This window comes from Solea senegalensis, linkage group LG20 (assembly GCF_019176455.1).
Source record: "Solea senegalensis isolate Sse05_10M linkage group LG20, IFAPA_SoseM_1, whole genome shotgun sequence".
NCBI classification, from domain to species: domain Eukaryota; kingdom Metazoa; phylum Chordata; class Actinopteri; order Pleuronectiformes; family Soleidae; genus Solea; species Solea senegalensis.
In genome coordinates, this window is record NC_058039.1 from 18044753 (window position 1) to 18071199 (window position 26447).

Below are 26447 nucleotides of genomic sequence, written 5' to 3' on the forward strand. Positions count from 1 at the left end.
GAGGAGAATACACACAGTACTTGTATGAGCCTAAAGTGATTTTACTTTAACTGTGTTATTGAGTCACAGACTGAATTGTGTGTTTAATCTCCTGAAACAGAAGATGGCGACAGTGATCTCCTCCTCTGCTGCAGCAGCAGCAGCAGCAGCAGCAGCAGCAGCAGCAGTGTGACAGTGTTGCTGGCGCGGCTGCAGCCAGTGACTCTGCTTACATGTGCACGGCAGTTAAGCTTAGTTTGTCCTCTCTTTGAAACTGTCCAGTTACCACAATGATCCAAATCAAGGCGAGAATCTGGGTTCTTGAGTGTTGAGTGGAACGTGGGGGAGTGAATGGTTCTCTGTGAGCAGACTGATCCGCGAGGTTATAAAAGCATTCAGCTAGAGAGAGAGTGATGAACAAGCCCTTAGTGAATCTTCCTGTCTTTCAGAGGACAAGAGAGAGAGAGAGAGAGAGAGAGGGAGACGGGTGAGGGTTTGTTGGGGAGCGGGGCTGTGCGTTTTAACTGGTTTTGTGGATGTCGTCGTCGTCTGGTTCGTAGGAACATGCAGTATAGTGACGGGTGAGGACTCTTTAAGATTACTGCTCGTCTTTTGTTTTTCAAATACTTAGAAATGAGGAAACAGCACAACATGGTAATACTGTCAAAGTTCAGCCTCCAGCGTCCACATTCATGAGCCTAATGCACGGCCACACTTTTTAGAAACAAACCATAATGTGCTACTGGTGCCACGGATCGACAAGAACCTCATATTTATTCCTTCCTTTCTTCTGCTTCTCAAAAAGAGATCAACATGATCTCCTGCTCCTCCTCCTCCTCCTCCTCCTCCTCTCTGTGACTGTAAACTGTGACGTGGTCATCTCGGCAAACACTTGCATGTGTAAAAATCAACAAGGAAATCAATAAAATGGAGGAACATATTATGTACAAATGAAAAAAAAAAAAAAATACACAAATCTATAAAATGTGAGTAGATACTAAAGAAATAAATAAATAAATAAAATGTCGGGCCTTTCATGTCACACCAGGAAGCTACGCTACATAATACTGCCTGTGGAATGCCAGCGTGTGGTGCACCATCATACATCGTGGTATGATCCATTATACAGACACATATATTATGTACATGATATACAACGTGAATCAGACACGGAAAACAAAAAATAACAAATCACGAGCTCCCTGAAAACATGATGCTCCAGAGAGAGAGAGAGAGAGAGAGAGAGAGACACGGGATGGAGCGCTGGTCCATCCGTGAGCGTAGACTCATCCCTTCATCTTTCCCAAATATAAAAATCAAAGCAACAAACACAAAATGACGAGCGATGACTCTTCTTAAGCCCCTCCTCCATCCTCGCACACAACCACAACAACAACAACCGTAAAAAAAAGAAAGATGATAAGAGAGATGAGAACCATCATGCATCGACTTCAGTGACCGGTTTAAGAGCAACGGAGGAGGAGAGGAGGATGATGATGATGATGATGATGATGATGATGATGGGGAGGGGCGGGGAGTTCAGAATTGCGAGGCAGAGCTGGGGTCGCACTGGAGTAGCCGCACGATGGACGGGTCACTTTTGGCACCTTTGATAAACTCCTCCAGGGACAGTTTGCCTTCAGAGGAACAGACAGAGAGTAAGAACATGGTTTCAGTGGATGAACGACAAAAACTGACCAATGACCTGCTTTATTTAACTTACTTATGTCATGTCTCATCTGGACTTTTATTGTGAAAGTCACATCTTTAGCTGCAACTAACCATTATTTTCCCGTCATCGCTTGGTCCATAAAACCAAAAAGAAAATGTTATAAAAATGTCGATCAGTGTTCGTCAAACCTGGAAATGATGACGTCAAATGTCACTTTTGAATGTTTTGAATGATTTCTTTGTCTTCTGGAGCAAAGAAACGAAGAAAATATTCATGTTTAAGAAGCTGAAACTATCAGAAATCTTGTTTTAATCATGAGAAGAGCTTCCAACGATGAATCGATGATCAAAACAGTTGACGATTCATTTAGTAATCGACGAATAATCGAGTTGTGGGAATTCTCTGAATGCAAAGGAGAGGAATGACCTGTAACTTTTATTTAGTAGATAATTCTGCCATCTTTGTTAGTGAGGGAGCGGGTTTTTTACTGTAGTTTCCTATCAGCAGACCGTCTGCTGTCCCATAATAACTAAAGTCTACATCCTAAATGACTTCTCCTTGACCTCTTTCCTCGTGAACACAGTTGTTTGGACTCTTCAGAGTCGTCTGTCGTCTGATCTTCACTACGCCTGGATGTCGCTGTCTGAAGTGAGACGCTCATGCTCCCCAGAGGACGAACCTCTTACTTACTTCAGTGATCCCAGCTTTTCGTCTTCGTCTTAACGTCTTTTAAGTGGTTTCCACTGAGACTTTGATAGGGATATTTCTTGAGTTTGAGCGTGGCTCGGAGTCTCGTAAATAATGAAAAATGAAAGAAATCAATATTCACGGCCGCTCATTTAGTAAATATGGACGACGCGGAAAAGACTCAGAAGTCAGTTGTTTATATGTGAAAGATCTAAAATAAAAGATGAGAGAGAATTATTATTATATATATTAAGAATTATTTATATCTAAATTCTCCTCCTCGAACTCTCTGCTGCACATTCACTCGCCCACGTTGTCCAGTTCCTCCACTCACCGTCATTATTGAGGTCCATTTGCCTGAAGATCTTATCCGTCCTCTTCTCTGGCGTGGATTCGTCCTCTGGCATCTTCATCACAGACGACACCATCTTATAGATGGCCTGAGAGACGGAATCAGCGAGAGAGAGAGGGAGGGAGGGAGGGAGGGAGGGAGAGAGAAGAGGGAGATAAGTGAATTAAAGCCAGCAGGGACCCATTAAGGAGAATCAGTGGGAGAGGACTCAAACTGGGCCTGGACACACAGCTACAGTCAGCTGTGGCTGTAGCTTCCACGACGCTGATGTGCACGTGATTTAGTGACACTTGTCTCACACACACACACACACAGAGTCCGTCCCCTCTGCTCGTGAGACGGAGCTTACATCCTCCTGGAAATCTCTTACATTATAGAGCGCTGTCACATAGTGTGGAGGAGGGAAGATGCAGCCGACAGTCAGCCTCGACTTCCTCCGCTTTCAAGTAAAAACACATCAGCTTTATCGTTCTTGTCTTTCGGACAAGAACATTTCTATTACCTCACAAAAAAAAAAAAAAGGACGTGCACCTGGTCGGATCCATTACATGGAAATGAAAGTTACTTGTTTTTTTGGTCATGAAAATGCATTTTTATGAATGTCTTTCAACATTTCTCCATTCCTTTCTAACTCGTGAGGAAAAGCTAAAAGGGATAGTCCAGGTTTAACTTTTCTTACTCACATATTAACGACCATAACTCACGATGAAGCGCTAACAAAGACTCCCTCCGTAGATACCGAGGCGCCAGGCGTCTGGACCGGATCCACTATCAGACACAATCAGCGCTGATGGCTCATGTTCAGATGTCGTCTTATGATAAAATCTTTTAGCCATTAAACTAATAAAATCTGTGTTTCTCTCTCCATTAGACAGCATTTACCCACTAGAAACTGCCCACAGCTGCCTCCATCACTCATTTAATTTATAATGTGTTATTTTGAGACTTCAGTATTTGAATTATTTGGTTCTCAAAGACACAAACAATAGACCTTCAGCTTAAGACCCACACGTGTGCTCTGTGGACTCTGGTGCAGGAGCGTGAATGGTTCCAGACAGAAGAGGTTCATTTGGTGAGCACGTTCTTCAGATCTCGTTCTCAGGTGTCTAAAATATAGTTTCCACACTTTGAAATGACTAAAGAGACGAGATGTTCTTGATTACTTTGACGTTGGAGTAGGACGGCGTGTCTGGTCATTGTGCTGTAAAACAAACCCGTCCTCTGTCATCCAACGGTGCATAGCCTTAATGAGCTTGAGGATAATCCCAGTGTTCTGCACACCCAGGGATAAATTCTCGTTAAATTTAACTCACTAATCCACGAGAACCCTGAAGCGTGAACACATGCACCTAAACTCCGTTCCATCGCTACGTAATTAAACAAATGTATTCTAGGTTAATTAAGTTACCGAGTAGTTATCATGTGCACTCTTGTCGTTGTCCATTTAAAGTGTATAATATTAGCTCTTTCAGAATAAAAGCATAGCAGTGGATTTAAAGGTCCTCTGCCTCTCGCTAAACGACACCATGTGTGTTTGTAAAAGATTGAGGAATTTCCTGTTATTCTTAAAAAACAGGTGTGTTTAATATTCCCGATCCTCTTGTTTGTGAATTGAGTTTGAAGGAATTTAAATGTTATGGTTCACACAGTTGTGTCACTGGGTGACAGGAAGTGTTTGTTGTGTTTACGGCCGCGTGTGGAATCTTGTGGGTTTTTGGCTCCGGGAGTAGAAGCAGTGTAAAGTCAGGTTTTTCTGTCCTTCCTGTTTTACTCTGAAGTGTATGTGTCTATTCCCCCACTTCCTGTCAAGTTTCCCGCCCTTGTGATTACGTCTCCGCCCACATGGATGACACCTGTCTCCCTCTCCTCATGTGCTCCTCTGCCCTTCTGTTCCCTGTGTTAGATTTTCTGCTTGAATTCCTGGTTTCTGACCGCGTCTCTGACCGCGTCTCTGACCGCGCCTCTGACCGCGCCTCTGACCGCGTCTCTGTCCACGTCGCCCTTGCTCACCTGCACGATCTCCAGCATCTCGTCTCGGCTGATGTACCCGTTTCCGTCCAGGTCGTACATGCTGAACGCCCACTTCAGCTTCTGCTCCAGCTTCCCCCGCGATGTCACGCTCAGGGCGATGATGAACTCCCTGAAGTCTATCGTGCCGTCGCCGTTGGTGTCAAAGGTCCGGAAGACGTGCTCCGCGAACTTGGAGGCGTCGCCGTAGGGGAAGAAATTGGCGTAGATCTTCTTGAACTCCTCCACGTTCAGCGTTCCACTGGGACAATCCTTTAAGAAACCCTGAAGGAAAGGAGAAGAGATGACATGAAGCCAGGGCAAGTGTGAAAACATGTCCTTCATTGTTCCCGCTCTCTGGGACACGTGACATTCCTGTTATAAAGCAGCAGATAAAAACCCTTTCAAGCACAGTTTCACATTTCTGGAACACAACTTTCACCATCAAATGTTTCATTAATGTTCTCAAAAGATTTAAGAAGTGATTTGGACAGAGAAAAGCAGCTCTACGTTTTCAAGCTGTCACGTTTGACAAAGAAGAAAAAGGAGGTAAAAGTCCTGTTTGGCAGAAAGGTCGAGGACCTTTCTTATTTTTATAAAGGCCGTTAAGATAAAGGCAGCGAGGTCTGAAGCCTGGAGTCTCTCTCTCTCTCTCTCTCTCTCTGCTCATCACACGTTTTATTCATTACCAGATATTCAACTCCTGACTCAAAGCTCAGATCTTTACTTTGCCAATGAATGCAGTGAAATATCAAACTGGATGGTTTCCACAGATGTTTGTGGAATATACTGTGCAGTTTTTACGAGCTGTTAATCTGCCGAGCGCTCGGGTTCTCGGCTACGAGAGACTAAAAAGAAAAGATATCCATGATGTAGAAAAAAACAGTGGATTAAATGAGTGTCGTCGTTAGTGTGATGAGTGACATTCCTGCTCTTTATCTTATTTTTGTCATATTTGACTTCTTTGTTTCACATTCTTTTACTCACTTTTATTTGTTTCTCATTTTAGAAACCACCTGACTTTCTGTCCCTGCTCTGGCTTCAGTGAGTACATGGTGAGTACACGCCCCACATTTTTATTGCCCTTTAACCGGTGTCCAGTTAGCGTCCGATGTAGCCATTAGCCGCCTGTTAGTATAGCAAGTTTAAAGTTTGAGTTTTTTTTTATTGCGTTCAGAGCGAAACAAACAAACAGAAACATACATTTGGAGCGATGTTGAAAGTTGTCTGACCTCCTCGAACGTTTATTTCTGTGACTTGGCTTCATGTTTGCAATTTAAAGAGGAACAAAAACACTTTGAGACACAAATAATCGCGTCATCGTGAGTCCAAATGCTACAGACGCTAAGTACGCAAAGTGACGTCGTAGGTACGTCGACAATAAAAATAAAAACAGCCGGATCACATTTTGAATCTGGCGTCTAAATAGACACAGGCTACACGCTGAGGTTCCAGTATATATGCTGCCCTCTAGTGTTCAAAATAAATTGATTGACACCTGTGGGTGTGTGAGTTGTGGAAGAACAGTTTCAAGTGGATTCATAACGAAATATGTTTGTGTTTTCAGACGAGAGCTGGTGTTGCTCACTGAAAATGTCGGTAAATGAATCTGTTTTGTGAGAGATAATTCTGCTAAATGTGGGAGCGACGGCGGGTTTACACACACGTTCCTTCTTCTTCTAGCTGCTGTAAGTGCGTGAGAGTAGGAGGTCGAATGTGTGAAAGGTTTGTGAACCACTGCAGTACAATATCAGTGGCACTATTTCAGTCTTTTTACTATAGTTATAATCAATCAATCAACCACAACCTTTAAACCAGTGACTGGATTTGATTTTGTGGCTGAAATATCCATAATGTAACGTCATATTTAAAGAATAACAGTGACAGGCTTTAAAGTGCAGTAAATCTGCAGCACACTACGCCTCATACTAAATAAAGAGCTGCAATAAAAGGAGGAAAAAAAAAGAAGATTCCTTCACATTTACGGCCGCTGTCAGTGTGATGAGCGAGGCTTAAATCAGGGGTCAGCGAGGCGACGCTTGAACATGTACAGCTGATTCAGAACGGCTCACCCCAGCTGTTCCATAGGTCTAATCCATGCATTAAACCATAAAGCCATTACTGCGACACACATCTGTGCACACAAGAGGGTCAGCTGAACGCGGCACCTTTTTATCGTGCCGAGATCTAATTCAGTCTCCGGCAGTGGATTAATAATCTGTGGTAGCGGTGTGGTGCGATGCCGAGGACGGACGTGAGCGACTATTTACTGAGGAAACTCAAATTCAGTTTGTGTTATAAGATTTTTCTTATTTCTGTATTATAATTTCAGTCGTTGCGTTAATCTGTGTTGACTGGTGTGAATGTGTAACAAACACCAGGTGAACTGTCGGTGATTTTTATCATTTCCAGTATATAACGCTGGTTACGGTGCTACTGTCGCTAATTTGAATTACCCTGAGAACACAGAGCATTTCGGCTGCTTTTCTCCACGACGATGTTAAAACGTACAGGATTTACAGAGGCTACGAGAATAAATGCAATCTGGAGTTTAATCTTAAACACACCTGAGCAAAAACCACTCAAAATGTTTCAAATTTTCAAAATGCGTCACAGTTCAAAGTTCACTCTTCGGTCTGATTTTGTGACAATTATTGCTACTTTATATCACGACTAAAAATGTGATATTAAATGAATCATAACTTTGACTCAACAACACATAAGAAGAAGAAAAAAACCCAATTTTTTTAAAGCCTGAATATGTGACCTATAAACACACACACACACACAGGATGTAAAGAATCCTCTCGACAAATGAAATGAAAGGGTCTAGAAAATGATTACAATCCAGTCACAGTGTCGTCATACTTTCACACAGACACGTGGTTGAAACTTTATTAACATTATTTAACGTTGATTCCACAAAAAATGCTCCTTTCTTGCTCTTTCTAGTTTTCTACGATCAAATAAAGGATAAAAGTATTCGACTAAACCTAAACTAACCAACAATTACCTCCTAAAATGTGGAACTGTGCGCTGCAAACATGAACCAGACAGAAAAGAAAAATACTGTAAATCATATTGGAAACTAGCGATTACTACAATTAAACACATGAATTTAATTTAATTTCAGGCGCTTGGGGTCTGTCAAACAAAATAATAAGAGCAGTCAGATTTATTAATGACTAATACACGTGATAAAATGCAAAAAAAGACCAAAACACTGGCTATAATCTGTACTAATAGTACAGATTATTTCCTTCCTCACTCTGATTAATGGGGGATTTCTTAAGAGGTTATTGCAGAGTCAGTCAAGTGGAAAATGTCATTAACACGTGACTTTAGTGATTATAGTATATATCGTTTACCATAAAATGTTTAGAGTCTTCCATTGCATGTCCACGTACCTTGTACCACTCCTGCAGCTCGTGGTCGGAGAACTCCGTGTTTTCCCGGAGATCCTGCAGCATCTCTGGCCGCAGCTTGCTGTTCTGTTTCCCCATGATAACGGGACAGAGTTTCCACTCCTCGGTTTCCTTGACGACGACAGCGACAGCAACCGTAGCTCAGGCCGGTCCACTTTTTTCACACCTGTTGGTCAGAGGTAAAGAAACGGGAGAATCAGCCGCACGCAAGCAGAAGAGAAGCAGCAAACACGTAACACGATATACGAGAAAGTAGGGATTATCGCGCGACACTGAGGAAACATCAGCTGCAGAGGAACAGAGAAGAACTCACTGTCACAGTGTTACGTACAATAATTATGCAAATCTTTAAACTGCTGCATTTTTCTTTTGCAAAACATTAAAAGTGCACCCATGTGACATCTTCATCTTGGCATCAGTGATTCAACCATGCTAGAACCAAAACTAGAACATTTTCACATTTAAGAAGCGGAAAAATGACAGAAACTAGAAAATATTCACATTTGACAAGCTGAAAAATGACAGAAACTAGAAAATATTCACATTTGAGAAGCTGAAAAATGACAGAAACTAGAAAATATTCACATTTAAGAAGCAGAAAAATTACAAAACTAGAAAATATTCACATTTAAGAAGCTGAAAAATGACGAAACTAGAAAATATTCACATTTGAGAAGCTGAAAATGACAGAAACTAGAAAATATTCACATTTAAGAAGCTGAAAATGACAGAAACTAGAAAATATTCACATTTAAGAAGCTGAAAAATGACAGAAACTAGAAAATATTCACATTTAAGAAGCTGAAAAATGACAAAACTAGAAAATATTCACATTTTAAGCTGAAAATGACAAAACTAGAAAATATTCACATTTAGAAGCTGAAAATGAGAAACTAGAAAATATTCACATTTAAGAAGCTGAAAATGACAGAAACTAGAAAATATTCACATTTAAGAAGCTGAAAATGAGAAACTAGAAAATATTCACATTTAAGCTGAAAATGACAGAAACTAGAAAATATTCACATTTAAGCTGAAAAAATTGAAAAAAATATTCACATTTAATGAAAATGACAAAACTAGAAAATATTCACATTTAAGAAGCTGAAATAACTAAAACTAGAAAATATTCACATTTAAGAAGCTGAAAATGACGAAAGAAATATTCACATTTTTAAAATGAAAATGAGAAAATGACAAAACTAGAAAATATTCACATTTAAGCTGAAAAATGACAGAAACTAGAAAATATTCACATTTGAGAAGCTGAAAATGACAGAAACTAGAAAATATTCACATTTTGAAAATAGAAAATATTCACTAAGTGAAAAAAAATGAAACTAGAAAATATTCACATTTAAGCTGAAAAATGACAGAAACTAGAAAATATTACAAATTTCACATTTAAGAAGCTGACTAGAAAAATATTCACATTTAAGAAGCTGAAAAATGACGAAACTAGAAAATATTCACATTTAAGAAGCTGAAAAATGACAAAACTAGAAAATATTCACATTTAAGAAGCTGAAAAAATGACAAAACTAGAAAAATATTCACATTTAAGAAGCTGAAAATGACAAAACTAGAAAATATTTTAAGCTGAAAATGACAAAGCTGAAAAAAAAAATATTCACATTTAAGAAGCTGAAAAATGAAACAGAAAATATTCACATTTAAGAAGCTGAAAATGACAAAACTAGAAAAATATTCACATTTAAGCTGAAAAATGACAAAACTAGAAAATATTCACATTTAAGAAGCTGAAAATGACTAGAAAATATTCACATTTAAGCTGAAAATGACAAACTAGAAAATATTCACATTTAAGCTGAAAAATAAAAACTAGAAAATATTCACATTTAAGCTGAAAATTGACAACTAGAAAAATATTCACATTTAAAAGTTGAAAAATGAAACTAGAAAATATTCACATTTTTGAAACTAGAAAATATTCACATTTAAGCTGAAAATACAAAACTAGAAAATATTCACATTTAGCTGAAAAATGACTAGAAAATATTCACATTTAAGAAGCTGAAAAATGATGAAACTAGAAAATATTCACATTTAAGAAGCTGAAAAATGATGAAACTAGAAAATATTCACAGCACCTGCTCGTCTCATCTCATGATAAAGAAACAAAGGGAAATATTTAGCCGCTCTAATCACAGCCAGAAAACAAACATAAACACAAATCATATATATTCTCCTGCTTTTTGCAAAATCAAATGAAGTAAAACAAATAGTTGTTGGTTAGTTATTAACATCTTTAAAGTGATAATGAGATAATGAGTTCATTATCAGGGTAAATGTATATGATTTATTATTATTATTATTATTATTATTGTTATTATTATTGGTAATGTCCTAAAATAGAAGATTAACCTATTGGAAGCTTGTTGATATGCACAAACTAACATTTAACCACATCATTTCACTCCAAATGCCAAAGATCACAGAATTTGACAGATCTAAAAATCATTAATCCCATCATGTCTGGTAATTAATTATGATTCTACGGCTGATTAATGTTGACGCATCACTGTGAACATGTACGACCGAAAAACAAACTGTGCACTTTAGTGTTCCATCTTAAACTGCAGCACATGTCTAATTAGCCTCCGTGTGTGTGTGTGTGTGTGTATTTGAAATTACAGTATCACTGCAGCTCCAACACTTGTCTGACCTCTGACCTCAAAGCTCTCCTCACACATGCAGAGCAGTTACACTAACGTGTGTGTGTGTGTGTGTGTGTGTGTGGGTATTACTAATGTTGTGGGGACCTAAAACTGTTTACACAGTCACATCATGCGGACTTGTCTTCTTGACTTGTCGTCCCCACAACGTAAATGACTACATTTTAAGGTGAAGATATGTTTTAAGGTTAGGTTGAGGTTAGGGTCAGGGTCAGGGTCAGGGTTAGGATTAGGCCAGTAGTAATTGTGGTTAAGGTTAGAGTAAGTCTCCAGGAAATGAATGTAAGTCAATGCAATGTCCCCTCAAGTCATGAATGTCCAACGTGTGTGTGTGTGTGTGTGTGTGCTGCAGGTGTTTATTGCTTCACAGACACGAGCCCGTTCTCGTCTTAACTGCACTAATGAAATTAGACTCACATTAAATCTCCTCAGATTCTTGTTCACTGACAGTAACGAGAGAAGACACATTATCTGTTATCTGTGATTTTCTTCTTAGGGACTGATGAATGCCCCCACACACACACACACACACACACACACACCCAGACACACTGTGGACTAGGAAACTAAGTATAAACTATTATGACCAAAGTCTCATCTTTGCCCCAAATATAAAAGAAATTGTAATTTTCCTTCTGTTTCTTGGGCGTCTTATTGTGAAAATGTGACTTTATTTCTCAAAAACTCACCATAATTATGGACAAGTGATGGAGCGATACGTGATATTATCGCTCATCGTGATAAAAAAATAAATAAAAAATGAATCTTTCATGTTTCCCGACCCAAAGCAGAACCGCGATTATTCTGGTATATGTTTCACTGTTCGTCCTCAAATGTCCCCAAGTGTCCCAACACCCGCTGAATAAGTCCGTGTTTATCCACGTGTGCAACCTGCGAGCAGAGACGCCGCTTTAGCTGAGCAGCATGAAAAAGGAGCCACTGTCATATTTATGCATTAATGCACACCGCTCTCTTTTTCTACCGTTTTTAATTAATAACAGCTGCCAAAAACTGCCCAATTATCAGGTGGAAAACAAACCAAGTGTGTGTGTGTGTGTGTGTGTGTGTGTGTGTGTGAGTGAGTGAGTGAGTGAAAGAGAGGATGAGATTTAACCCGAGCGATAAACACACTTTTATACAGTAACTGATCTCTCACACACACACACACACACACACACACACACTTTAACGTCTCGTAAAAAGTGAATAAAAAGAAACGAGTCACAGAAACACTGAGCCGTTTATAAATGCTGAGCGACCGAGGCTTAATCCCATTGTTGGGGGATGAGAGCAGATTAGAGCAATTTGAGTTTGGTACATTTCTAAAAGGTTGGCGTGAACTGACCCCGCGACTGAAACGCTTCAGTGTTATTAAATAAATACACATGGAATTAGAGGAACACGGAAAACTAAAGGCGTGAAAATCAACATGGAACGTGTGTTTCAACCAGAGCAGAGACACATTTCTGGTTCATTCATCTCTATCAGTTCATTCTCTGCGTTCAAAATATTCCTTTCAACTTAAAAGACTTGAAGTTTGTCTATAACTGTAATATGCACCATTTGTAAAAACATAAAAACAATAATAATGTGCAGAGGAGGCTTCTTTGGCTTATTATAACAAGGTGGTTATCTTAACTGAAAAGCTGCTGTATCATCCTAACGACGCCAATTAAAGTGTGTTCTGTGTCGAACACCAAACACGTCTTTTATCTTTCCCATCACAGCTGATTTTCTTGTATTATATATATTATAACATATATATATAACATGGGTGACACATTATTGTGAATGACTGTATGCATTTACACCCTTTACTTTCCCTCCATGACTAAGTTTAAACGTACAGTAAATACAGAGACATATAAGAATGTGTCTGATCAAACTCTCTTTCATTTTCACCAACTCCACAAACACACCTGAGCAAAAAGCACGTCACAGGTCAAAGTTCACTCGGCTCCTTTTTTATGGACAAAAAAAAGACGAGGAAAAAAAAAACCGCTCTAATTCTGCGACTACTTTACATCACTGCGGAAAATGGGACATAAAATCAATCATAACTTTGACTCAAACACGTAAGCACACCCCCAGGACGTCCTTATAAGGACGTGTGTATTATTCCCACGACATTTAATGAAAAGCAACTTATTTTCTACGGTCACATGGTTCATTCATGGTTGTACATTCTGAAGTAAAAAAAAAAGATAGTTTCTCTCGTCTTTATTTGCTTTTATATTGAGGTCAATCAAAAGTTTCTATCATCGGTGCCCAAAACAAAGATGGGCGTTGTGTGTGTGTGTGTGTGTGTGTGTCACGTTACTTTAGATTAGGTTCCATTTTCAAAGTAACCCTCACACGTGTTTCCTGACACTTTTGACTAATGACTGATTTGTCACGGACCAAAGTTTTCCACATTCATTAAAAAAGGTGAAAGTAAGAAGGGGCACATAAGTGTGTGAGACGACGGAGACTCCAGGCCTCACTCTCTCACTCTCTCACTCTCTCACTCTCTCACCCTCTCACCTCGACACCATCTTTCATCACAAACACCTCTCGTCCTTGGCTTATTTTCACCTCTCTCTCTTTTTCATCGTCTCCGTGTCGTTACATCATTTGTCTCCGTGTCTCCGTCCTCACACACACACACACACACACGTGTGCGCGCGTGAGCGGCTTAGTCGCTGTGGAACAGATGTTCAGAGCTGTAATTGAGTGTTTGACTGGAGCTGGACAAAAACTCACCACTGGCACTGACCACTGGACAGAGACAAGATTATTGTCTTCTGCCTCAGAACGAAAGGATTAACTTTAAAGGGATATTTCAAAGGTTTTGAATATTTGAAATACTTATTCCAGGAAGTGAAAGACTTTTACTTCACAGGTCAGAGCTGGGACGAGAGAGAGGAGTGCGAGGGTCAGGGTGTGAGAACAGGGCTTGTGTTGTCTGTCTGTCTGTCTGTCTGTCACTTTACTCTCCCTGAGCTGTTTGTGGAACCTGTCGATGCTTTAACACCTTCTCCACACTGCTCGTAATTGTTTTTCCACTCCACACTGGTGTGTTGTGGGAGCGGTGGCTGCTCGCTCAAACTCGGGCGCTGAAGTCAAAGTGCGCGCAGCACGACTTTAACACCATGCCACGCGTTACAAAGACAAGAGAAAAAGTTTGAAATGTTTAAAGACGGAAACGTACTGTATATGGTTACGTATTTTAATTGTAATCCTACTAATAATCCCAATCCATTATCTCATTACGTCTTTGTCTTTCCTGTTTTGTATCCTAATTACGTAACGCCGTGACTGACCAGGCCTGAACATAACTGTGCTCGTGTGTGTGTGTGTGTGTGTGTGTGTGTGATATGAGACATAAATGCAACTAAATCAAGCTGATTTAAAATATGAGTGCGAGGCCGCGCGCGTTAATAACTGTAATAATAATTATTGTGAGTCGTCTGCTAAGTAGAGACTTGTACCATTGTTGCTTCAGCTGCTCGCAAACACGGACACATTAGAATGAATTTAGTTTATTTTAATCTGGGATTGAGTTAGAGTGACACACTGAAGTCCCTATGGAGTCGAGTGGCAGCTAAATGTGAAAATGCGGCGATCTTCTCTCCTTTAGGTCAGTTTTTATTTTTAAAATACCTTTTATAAAAAAGGTTCAATTATATGTCGAATAAAACATCCTTCATGGACGCGACATGAGTAGTAACTCCTTAGTAACGTTTTCACCCATGTCATCAGAGGCTTGGATTTGATTTCAGAAACTTTATTTAAACTTCAATAAGAGAACATTTCAAAATAAAAGCGTAATACTAACAAACCCAAATGAGTAAAACTGAACAAAAATGTTAAATAATGTAATGTTAAATATTAAGAACTCTTTATGGATAATTCTGAATGTATGTGTAACATTTGAGTTTGTCTTATGCAGACGCTGCCTGCAAACACGTTTCTTCAGAAGTAGAAAGAGAGTTTTTTTACATCCTTTCTGGGATGTCAGGGCCACCGTACTTCTTATAAAAAGGGAGGAGGGAGGAGGAGGAGGTCTGCACAGCGACAGCGACCATTAGATGTCAGTAATTCTTCCACAGTAGATCTTTACGCTGCCAGCAGTATTCGGTGCCAGCCTGTATAATTGGATTTTTTTTACGAGGCCATTTTATTACCCAGAATCCCCCTCTGAAGCTCTGCTACAGCACATCAGTGGACACGAGAAGTCATTTCCTTCTCTGAGTTGTTTTAGCGTCTCCTGAAGCAGATGTCAGTCCCACACCAGGCTTCACATGTGGAAAAGAGAAGAGCAGCCGTCTTTAACCCTTTAACGTTTGGGGCGAGCGCTCTTTGCGTTGCTGTAATCACGCGGCGGTTTGTGCTATCGCAAAAATGCCAACACTTTCTGAAAGCTGTGAACGTGCACTTCAGATTACATCGATTCCGGCAAATCAGCGTCAGACAGCAGCAAATGTGACAAATGCTTGAATATTCTATTGCAAATATGTTTTATACTGTTCACAATGGCTCGTTCATGAACTACAGTGCAGTTTTCTTGACTATAAACTGTTAATACACTTTTCTAACTTGCAGTAAATTGTAATGTATTGAAAGTTCTAAGTGTTCTTGGGCAAAATGGACAAAAGCAAAAAGGTAAATTGGATTTTAGAGAAACTGAGCCCTCGTCATTAGGGAAAGAAGAGAGAAAGTGGAGAGGAGAGCAAGAAGAGTGAGGTGCCAGAATAACTGACATCCTCCCTCCATTGATTTTTTTTTATTTCTATTTTCTTCACTTGAGTGTTTTCAGTCTCCCGTTGTGTTTTCTGAAAGCACAACAATCTCCGAGGCAGAAATACTTTACCTTCCTCCTCTCAGTCAATGTGTCTTTATCTCTCTCGCAATTTCCCATAATTTCCGCCAAACGTTCTGCGTTTTTCTTGCACGAGAACGTCCGTCGTGACAGACACTTATCTGTGTGACACACACGCGGGTAATAGCTCTGCATTGTTCCACAGCTCTCTCTCTCTGAGACTGCATGTGCTCTTTGGAAAATTCAATTTTTCTCACTCTTTCTTTGTTTTTCGGAGTTTTTCTTAAAAAAAGAACCCACAGATTTTGTTTAGTTTTCATTGATTCCCGGCCGCGTCACCTGTGGTCAGAGATTATGTTCATATCCACTCATCCATCGCCGATAATAATACAATAATAAATAAATAAATAAATCTGACAATAACAAATAGTCACATCGGCAACAATGAATCAGTTATTAACTGAATAAACAACCACTGAATCAATTCCCAAACAAACACAACATTCTCTCCTCAGCTGCTGCTGCTCTTATCTATTTATTTTATCTGTCTTTTTATATCATTTTCTTTATTTTTATCATTTATTGCTGTCATTTTATACAGTTTGTGTTTTGTATGTTTTCAGTATGTAAGCACTTAATATTTTGATCGTATCGTGTTGTAATGCTCCATTTTGTGAGAAACTTGAAGTCAGATATTTTAATATATATAAACAGACCTGTGATCACATGTGTTTTAGCCAATCATGTCCTGTACTTAATCATTTTCACTAGATGTATGAAGCTGAAAGAGAGGGACTGAGCCCCCTTATAACCCCCCCTCTGGTTCCGGCTCTGTGTTTTCAAAGTCCACGTTTAATTTGAGGTCACCTGATAAGTTTGGTACTGATCAGTAAATCAGTGGAATAAAAGAAGCAGGAAAGACATTAAACATATTATCTCGTTGGCCAAATACACTTGCATGGCGGGCCAGATGTGGCCCGCGGGCCATGAGTTTGACACCTGTGGTCTAAGGTAAAGACGTGTGGGTCCTAAAGGAACCGCAAATACGTGACTCTTCCTCTTCATGTGAGACTGGTGGGGCGGCGCCCTCTATAGACGGGGCCGCCACTGGTACCAGGTTCATTAGTCGTTTCTTTATTGTGGCCACGCCCTCTCTGGGAACATTAAATAACCGACGCAAGATAACTGAGTTAGTCAATGAAAAATATCAGTCACAAGGTCGTAAACCCGACAGTGATTCTTTAGTTCTCGTTGTATTCACTCAAATCTTCACAGTAGAAACTTTCAAGCATCAAACTGAGATGCTCAGTGACACTGTGACCCTTAAAGATCCTTCACCTGCTCCATTCTGTGCCCTTAACTGCCAGCAACGCTGCTGATCAATGCAAAACGAGTCCGAGTCTCAAACTCGCGTGTTTCCGGCTCAGCGATATCAAGGTTCAGAGGAGGAAGAGGAAGAGGAAGAGGAGAGACGAGCGTTCGTGAAGGACTTGAGACACTGAGGGGAAAACTACATTAATGGATCAGTTAAAAATAAAAACCAGGGCTGGTCCTCCGTGTGGAGCAGTCTCTCTTCTGTCTCTCCTGCTGCTGCTGCTGCTGCTGCTGCTGCTGCTGCTGCCGCTGCTGCTGCTGCTGCTGCTGCTGCACTCTCAGTTTCCAGAGCACGTCCACATTCTTAATAATAACTCTTTGTTAAAAAAAGAGCGCGCATGAGAGCGCTGTGTGATGCAGTGCAGTGCGCTGATGACTACGTGTGACGTGCAGCCACTGACGATAGAGAGCACGTGTTCAACATTAAAGGTCACAGAAAAGTGACGAATAAAAGAGAGACGTCCTCCAATCTTCAGACTTCAGTGATTGTTATTATAATTATTATTATTATTGTTATTATGTATTACACGGTGTGAATAATATGCATCTTCCTTCTGACAAACATTGCTACTATGATTTGAATAGATAAATGCAAGGAAAGTCTGTTAATCACATAAATGTCCAGTGTCAGGGCACGTGTCAGTGTTGACTTTAAATTTTAAAAAAGTGATCAGGTGTTTGGTTTATGGTCTGTTGGAAAGTCAGAAATCTTAAGCACTGAAAATAAGGACGACGTCACGCTTACAGTATCGCCTCAGCACGAGTGGAATGAAAAAAAAGTACCTGGTAGCAGGTACTATGCTAGTGGAAACGCCACTTTGCTGTGCCGTGCCGTGCCGTGCCGTGTCACGCCGAGGCGAGTTGAATCTAGCCGGTGGAAACATGTCCATAGAACTTTAACACACAACAGCAGCAGAACAGAACAGAACTCTCTTGAAGAACTTGACCTCCTTTTTTAACCTCATGTCCATGAAAGGGCAACACTGTTTCCATCTGGGTCAGACAAGGAATCTTCTTCCATTAACAAGTAGAAATAGCAATTACTGTATGTGACTGAAACTTAAAGGTCAGTGTCCTTTGCTCGGATCCCAATCTGATAAATAATAAGTAATAAAAAACTAAATTTGGGATTATTTCAGGACCCTTATGTAAAATCTGTTAATATAAATTGCGATAATCACCTTTTTTGGCACAAAAGTAAAGAGACTTGTTGATGCAATATTATACATACATATATATATGTATATGTATATATATGTATATATACATATACATATATATATGTATGTATGTATGTATATCCTATCATCTGAAACACACACTCCTCTCCCATTAATGATGTTTTCCACCAAAAACTCAGCTTTGGTCTTTAATTTTTAATCAGACAGAAAAAAAATAGACAAATATGTCGACATAAAGGGCAAAAATATAAATCAGTCAATTTCTATAATATATAGATGATATTTTTCCAGCCTCCTCACAGCATTTACTCATGAAATAAACTGGGAAACTTAACAGAATTGACTGTGCACTGTGGCAAACACAGAATAAGCAGCTCAGTCGTGTCCTACACTGTTTGTACGAGGTGTTATGTATATGTCGTTACAATAGACGCACTTCCTCGCGTTTACGCGTGAATTAATCACGGCGCAATAAAGCAAGGTGAGCGTTTGCACAAGAGAGCACGACGACGCAGCATTTCTGTGTAAACACGTTCAGCGTGGGCAGAAAAATCAAGCAGTTGGTTCAGAGCTGAAACTCTGAGCCCGCGAGACATACGGCTCGGGTCAGAGCTGCATCTGTCCGTACATGCACGGCAGGAGAGAAGAGAGAGAAGAGCGAGAGCGCCTCGAGACTGTAGCACGCCATGTGTCTGTGTGGGAAGGCTCAGGTTCAAGGAGGCGACGAGCGGAGCGTCTGCACAGTTGGTGCATCAAAGAGACTCAAGCTGTAACATTTGCTGTTCTCACCATATGTGAGGCTCCGAAAGAATATGGGTTCAAACGCCTTTCTTTGCTTGAGTTGAGTGAATTAAAGAGACAAGGAGGAACAAGGACGGATAAATAATAACCACACTTTCTTCAGTATCTGCTGCGCACGGCACCGCGACCTTTAGCGAGTGTGTAATTCTAGCACACTGCCTGAGCCGAGCATTATAATATATGAAAATCCATAGCGTCTGCCGCGCACTGACTCAACTGCAGACAGCAGTCTCAGCTGCTGACCGGTCGAATCGTGGCCTTGCACCCAGACGACCTATTATATCAGCAGCATCCTCACTCCCGCAGGAGGGATTCATCCTGCTCGCCCGAGAAATCCTCATTCGCCGGTTATAGGCTCGTCACGAATCTCCAACAAGGTGCACAGTATCTTAACAACACGCTGGTATGTTTAAAAAGCATCAGATCCATGAACTGTTTCAACCATTACAGAAACCCTTGCATTTTATATAGGATAATAAATCCAAAACTGATTAGAAACACAAGGCCACGAAAGTAAGAATCACTGCTGTTTTACGTAGTTCACTCACTTCAGTTCATATTTGTCCAAACCAATCTTCAGTTCTTCAGAAACTCTAAATATATCAAACCAATACATCGGCAATCAAATAGTTTTGTAGTTGATCAGGACTATAAACACGTCATGACTGATTCAGAACTGTCTTCTGTCTAAATTTTTCCCTTTCCTCTCTGTCGCCCATTTTTCCTTTCACCACAACCTGTCTAGGCAGATGGCTGCAAGTCTTTGAGTCTAAGTTCTGTCTGAGATTTCTTCATCTGAAAGGTTTTTTTTCTCTCTCCAGTGAGACCTGGTGTTTGCTCATTGTGTGAACTGCTCTCTATAATATTGTAAAGGTTTCCGCCTTACTGTGTGTGTATGACAGGACTTGCTGCAGCCCTGTTACACTACAAATCTTGGCCTCTTTCGACAAAGACATCCAAACTTTGGTGAAAGTTTGGTACGACGCTGTCTATGTCAGCTACAGTGCACTCATAGTTGTGCACCAGCAATTGGATTAGGGAAGAGAATCCGTATCAGTCCGATACCTTCTCAGAATCACTGGATCGTGAAATGTAAAACACGATCCAAAAATCCCTTATATTGCTGAGTCATGTTTGGGCTGTTTATTTCTTCTTTTAGGGGGGAAAACACATATTTGTTACACAGTTAGAGAATTGTGTCTTTGAAATGACTCGGCACAAATGTGTTGTGAACAGCTTCATACGTTCATAAATGGTCTAACTAATGATCAGTATCTAGTAACTAGTATCTAGTATCTAGTATCAGACGCAAAAAGTGGCATCTTCTCGTCCCTAAATTGGAGCTACTATGCTAAAAGCTACTGATTTTATCATAGTATTAGCTGATGATTAGCTGACTTGGACTCCTTGTTTAGCAAAAATCAAGTTATGCTGCATAGACACTGAGCGTGTTTCCGGGTGCTTTGTCAACGTGCTGAGTCAATATTTCAAGGCCAAAATAATGTTCCTGAGCTTCACACTGAAGTTCATGTCATTGTGACGTTGTAAAACAAATCTATAGCGCACACATGGATCCTCTTGGGGCTCACAAGTGCAGCTATTCCTGCCGCTGAGGTGAAGGAGAATCCTGATATACTTCTATCCTCAGCTGCAATCGATCTGCTGACACGCAACACCCGTCTTCCCTGTTCCCTCATTCAGCCTCTCCGTTTTCCTTTTTCCTCCATCCATCTGCCGCTTCATCTCACCCCCACCACGAACCATCTCCAATGTCACTTTGTCGTTTTTCTGCAGCCCTTGATGTTTCCTGATTGCCGCTGGCCTGCCTCGGCTCCCCTGGTATCATTGCTCTGGATCTTTTCCTTCCTGGCGGCTCTGTGGCGGCAGGACTGCAACAACCGGGCCCTCTGGCCTTTCTCCGTGTCACTAAACTCGCCAAAAGTGGGCTCACATGCATCACGCTGTGCTGGGATTCATGAGCGCTATCACAGTGTCCTGGTTTTGCTGCCAGGACAACAGCGGAGCAGACGGAACGGAGAGTCACCGGACATATTAGCCATAAGCTAGCTTCATATACAACCTTGTTGGAAGTAATGACATGAAACACAGAAATCTTCCTTTTGGCTCAATTCCATTTCATACAAACAAGAGCTACCACAAAACTGGACAAGACCATGTATCATGATGTCATTATGTCAGTCAGTCATCATCTACCGCTTTATCCTCCACCAGAGGGTCGCGGGGGGTGCTGTGCCAATCTCAGCTACATCGGGCGATAGGCGGGCTACACCCTGGACAGTTTGTAAGCAGATGTAAAATGGAAAAACAATGCTGTTGTAAACGACTCTTACACCTCTATTGTGTACTTTAGGCATTATCAACCCATTAATGGTGCGTACAAGAGACCGCAAAAACCTTTGATGTGGTAGGCTAATAATGATCTGGCACTTTTCCACTCTACAAATCTAGCATGGCACGGCTCACGTCTGCACTCTGTTAAATGTTAGAGATTGACGCACGTTTTCAGGATTGTTTTCGTCTTTTTCCCACTCTTATGGAGCCTGGATTTATTTAGATGTTATGGCTGTAGAATTGTCAAAGAAGGCTCAATGAGTGAGTTCTTTCTGCCCCTTTTTTTCAGAGATAACTTTCACTTTGCATATCTGGCATTATTATTCAACCGTTTAGGAATTACGTTACTGACGCAGCCGACGTCGCAAACGTGTGACGCGCTGGTGAATCTCGTCTGTGATTGGACGGTCGTTCTGCAGAAGTCCTGAGGTTCTACCGTAATGACACGTATATGAGCACAATGCTCTATTTCTCTGCTCTCTGGTATCCATCCATCTTTTATCGCTTTATCCTTCACTTGGCGGCTGCGCGACATAGGGTAAAAGCCGGGGTCACAGCCTAGACAGATTGCCATATATTGTTTTTATATATATGCATATATGTACATATAAAATATATATATGTATATATATGTACATATATATATTGTTTTTCTAGATATCACAAAACAGTCTCGGAGTTACGGTAATGAGAACAACGCTTGCCAAATGGTAACAGAAAGGATCTACAGTTCTGCATTGTTCACTTTGATTCTTGTGTCGGATGTCACGTGACTCGTCCAAGTGACGACACCCTCTGACCATCAGTGGCCGACAGTCTGTCGACGTCATATACTGTAGCTCATTTGGAACCTCGGCTTGTTTGGAAGAGACGAGCCGCACACGCCGCCAGTGTGAAGAGCCTGATTAACATTAACGTGTGTTCCAAAGTAAAAAAAAGGCACACACATACACTTCACCCTACCACTTTATCTCAACAAGCACAGGGCCACACTACACCCACGTGTGAACGCGCAAAAACAGAAGGGAAGGGCTAAGTGGTGGGAGCCAAGTGTGATGGGACTGAGCCACTGAACGAGAACAGCTCGGTTTGTTTGTTTGCTCTTGTGTGCACGGCAGGACGCCAAATTAAGCCTCTCTTCTTTCAACCTATTGACGGTATCACGTTGCCCACGACTAGAAGTGAGTTTGTCCCACATTCACAGAGCGCTTAAAGGGTTACACTGGTGCTTGTGTAAGCTGCACAAACAGGGACAGCCCCTGCTGGGAGAGGCCTCCAGGGTGAAGGGCTTTCGAGGCACCACAGTGTATTTTAGCTCGTGTCCCAGAGCAGCAGCACAAGACACAACGGACACACACCACACACACACACCCAATAATATATAGACACGCACGTCGTCAGAAGCAAGAGGGCAATTATTCTCACAGCATCAACTTTTTCTATTGCTGCAGGTAATTATTTACTTATTCAGGTCAAGGATAATAAGTCATAGCGATAAGAAAGTTAGCTGCAACATGAGCTTAATTAGGGCCCGAGCCACCAATGGCAGGGGCCGAAACGGCTCCTGGCATGAATTTGTGCAAGGAACCTATTGTTAATCCTTCAGATTATTATTCTTTGCGGTCATTTTTGAGCATTATTGAAAATGCAATATTGGCATATTCCCGGACCCATGCGTTGCTCAAGGGCTCTACATCGCCCTCTAAGGTGAAAATTAGAGGCAAAATTGAGTTCCACCGAATTTCCCGAAAGTTGGTGGGAAGATGTTATCGACCAAGACGAACAAAAAAGACGACTGTAACCATAGCCTCAACTCAACAGGAAGTTGGCCATTTTGAATTTTGGCGTCCATTTTGGCAATTTGCACAACCACGCCCACCACAACCCCAACCACTGCCGCCACCAACACCTCCTCCTCCTCCTCCCTCCTTGGCTGACGTTCCATCTCACATCCAACGCGCAGTGATCACACATCCTTGGAAATGTGACTCATATATCATAAAAATGACAAAATGAATGAATGTATAAAAATATTTACATTTAGGCAGCATGTGTTTACGAATGGCAGATTTGTCAGTGTGTGTGTGTGTGTGTGTGCGTGTTTGCCATATGGCTGCACTTTGGTGCTGCTGCTCTTTTGCACACTCACATTAAATCCTTTTATATTTACATAATCCAAAAAGTTGTCCTTGGAAAATCTACAAATCCCCCGATGCGTGTTCCTCCAGCAGAAGTGATGTGAAGTGAGTGGAATAACGAGGCAGTGGGAGGAGGCGGAGGAGGAGGCGGAGCTACTGTAGGAGCTCTTGCCTTAAAGTCATCACATTAATGTAAGGGGAAGGACATTGCTCTCTAATATACTTACATAAAGGAGATTTACTCTCAATCTCTCTCACCCTGCCGAGCGTATTCCGTGCAACTTCCCTCCGTCCTTGGAAGATTTGATCTTACATAGTTGATGACTCTTCAAAGTGAGGCTTTAATCAGGGCTCAATCCAGTCTGTTTATGATGAGAAATGCCAGGCACTGTAGAGGCATTTTAACAGTTCCACTGTTGAGCCATAATGACTGAATGTGTCTGGAATATAAGGGGCCATAAAGTCTCAAATAAGGGAGAGGCCTGCTGTGTATGCAGGGAGGTGAAGGAAAAAGCTAAATCTCATGAAAATGATGTAAAGTGATGAAAAATATGGTCAAAGATGTCCACTGTATATCTTTGGCCACTGACAAAGGAGTTCACGTATCTAAATTATCTATGTTTACATCTCAAGTTTCAGAAGGGCTACTCGATCATGGGAAAAAATTATAATCCTGATTATTTGGGTCAGAATTTAAATCACGATAATCTCAAACAGTCACTCATTGACTTGAATTTGACACAATTGGACATTTGTTGCATGTAAATCTGCATGAACCCTTTGAATTTACCTTAAAATAACATTAATACATTATTGTACATTGTACAATACTGCATGTTTTGTAATAATCAGAATTATAACATCATTTAAACATGTTAGTCCGACTAAAATCGAGAGCTAGTCTTAGCTGGAATATTTGTGATTCATAGTCTGATTACTCCTGCATATACGCACCAAAATGTCCTCCCTGGTCTTTGACCCGGAAGTGGGAGGAGACAACAGTAATGCAGTACTGTTGGTGGAAATAATACGACTTTTGCATCTTTCTTGAGACAACACGACAACCACGAGAGCCATGCATATTTTATTTCAGCGCATATTTGAATCTGGAAATTACAAAATGGAAATTGCATTATTTCAGTATGTTAGTATTTTTGTTGTTTTGAATGAAAAGGACATTTTGTAGAAGTATTATGACATATGACTTGACTGACTATAGTAAATGCACCTCACTGAGTTTATACGATATACTGATGAATTATTGCCCATATCATTGCTGCCTCACATTCACACTTAAATCACCCAAAAAAAGCAAACATGGTACGGCCCAACTCATCAGGAACTTCCCCTTCACGAGTGCTGCACGGTGGAGATATCCCACAGTGCCGTGCGGTGACTCATACAGTGTCACTCGCTCTGGGCTCAGATGGAAAAGATCGTACATGGAGACGACTCGTTGGTTGTCTTGTTTACAGACTCTCTCGAGCTCCTGTTCCCCTCCCCACACCCCCACCGTCCACAGCAGGCTCAGCTGTGAAGTTCACACATCAGTCTGCTGATACCTAGCAACCAATCACATTCTTGCTGTGTGTTTTTTTTTTTACTGTGGAGCTGTGGGTTGCTACTGCAGGAGGTGTGATTCTTTACTACATATAGGTGATAAGAAATTCTGTCACAGCATAATGAAATCGGCCGCTTTCTTTATTTAGCCGTGTTCTATATGGAGAAATAATTGTATGACATTAGTCGGGCTGCAGCGAATATTCACTTCGTTGATCGTTAATCGATGATTAAATTAACCTGGATAAATAAAGTTTTCAGATTTTTCAGCATCTTAAATATTTCCTCGTTTCTTTGCTCCACATTAACAAAGAAATCGTTAAAACTGAATCATTTTGGGTTTGTGGTCAAAAACAAGACATTTGACAACGTCATCATCAATGTTTTTCAACCTTTTTGTGACATTTTATGGACTAAAAATAAGAGACGGATCAATCGACAGGCGGAAACGTTCGTTTTCTAAAGAGGGAGTGGAAAAAAAACAACGCACAATAATAATGATCTTGCATTCGGAACTGTAGACCTTCAACTATATGTAGATCATATTCTATATTTTTTCTGGTTCTGGGGGCAAAAAATCCTGCAGAACAGCAGCTAATTATCTCTGGGGTTCCTCAGGAGTCCGTCGTGGTGCCTTTTGTTTTCTTTATACATGTTATCCTTGGGCCTATAATGTGACAAATTTAAGAGATGAATTCAAAATACAAAATGTCCAGTAATCATTGAAAATGTAGCCTGTAAGTGTTTGTCAGAGTCGTCACACAGGAGAGCAGAACTCATAAAGAACCCTTGTCCATCTCTCCATCCTCTCTGCACCAACATTATTAATCATTTAGTTCAGTATGATTTAGAGTTTTGTTTTTGTTGTTTCTTGTGATTCGTCTCCAGATGGAAAACCTATTTTCACGACTTTATTTCTGTTAGATTTTGGTTTTCTTCGGGGTGGAGAGAAGACAGAAGATCCTACACATCCTACTTTAAGAGCTCGTCTCTGCCTCGAGTACTGATTATGAGTTATGACTTTCAGGCAAATAATAACGACACTTGTTATTTATGTCATGGCCTGTTTATAACAAAAGCTCTGTTAAAAGCCCAGCAGAAACAGTAGAATCATGATAAACTATGCTTACAAAGCCACATCTCTGCATTTAAGATCAACACATCTGATTTGACTCTTTATTTTCTCCTTCTATATTTGCTTCCACGTCTCCGGGTTGTCCACTTTCCTCCCACAGTCCAAAAACATGCAGATTCGGAGATTAGGTGAATTGGAAACTCTGAATTGACCGTAGGCGTGAGAGTGTGAGAGCGGATGGTGGTTTGTCTCGATGTTGGCCGTGTGCTGTGTGGCCGCCTGTCGCCCCACTCAGCTGAGATTGGTGCAGCAACCCCCTGTGACCCTCATGTGGAGGATAAAGCGGT

General features: G+C 40.8%; 1 protein-coding gene across 1 annotated transcript in view; it reads right to left on the reverse strand.

Annotated features, from left to right (window-relative positions):
* Nucleotides 1-485: 485 nt before the first annotated feature.
* Nucleotides 486-26447, reverse strand: part of hpca (hippocalcin) — a 34430-nt gene continuing 8468 nt past the window's right edge. Inside the window, exons 2-5 of the mRNA XM_044052797.1 lie at nucleotides 8105-8288; nucleotides 4701-4982; nucleotides 2673-2778; nucleotides 486-1616 (exon numbers count right to left, since the gene is read on the reverse strand). Coding sequence (XP_043908732.1) covers nucleotides 1519-1616; nucleotides 2673-2778; nucleotides 4701-4982; nucleotides 8105-8200 — 582 coding nt within the window. The 5' untranslated portion in view covers nucleotides 8201-8288 and the 3' untranslated portion in view covers nucleotides 486-1518. The remainder of the gene's footprint in view (nucleotides 1617-2672; nucleotides 2779-4700; nucleotides 4983-8104; nucleotides 8289-26447) is intronic.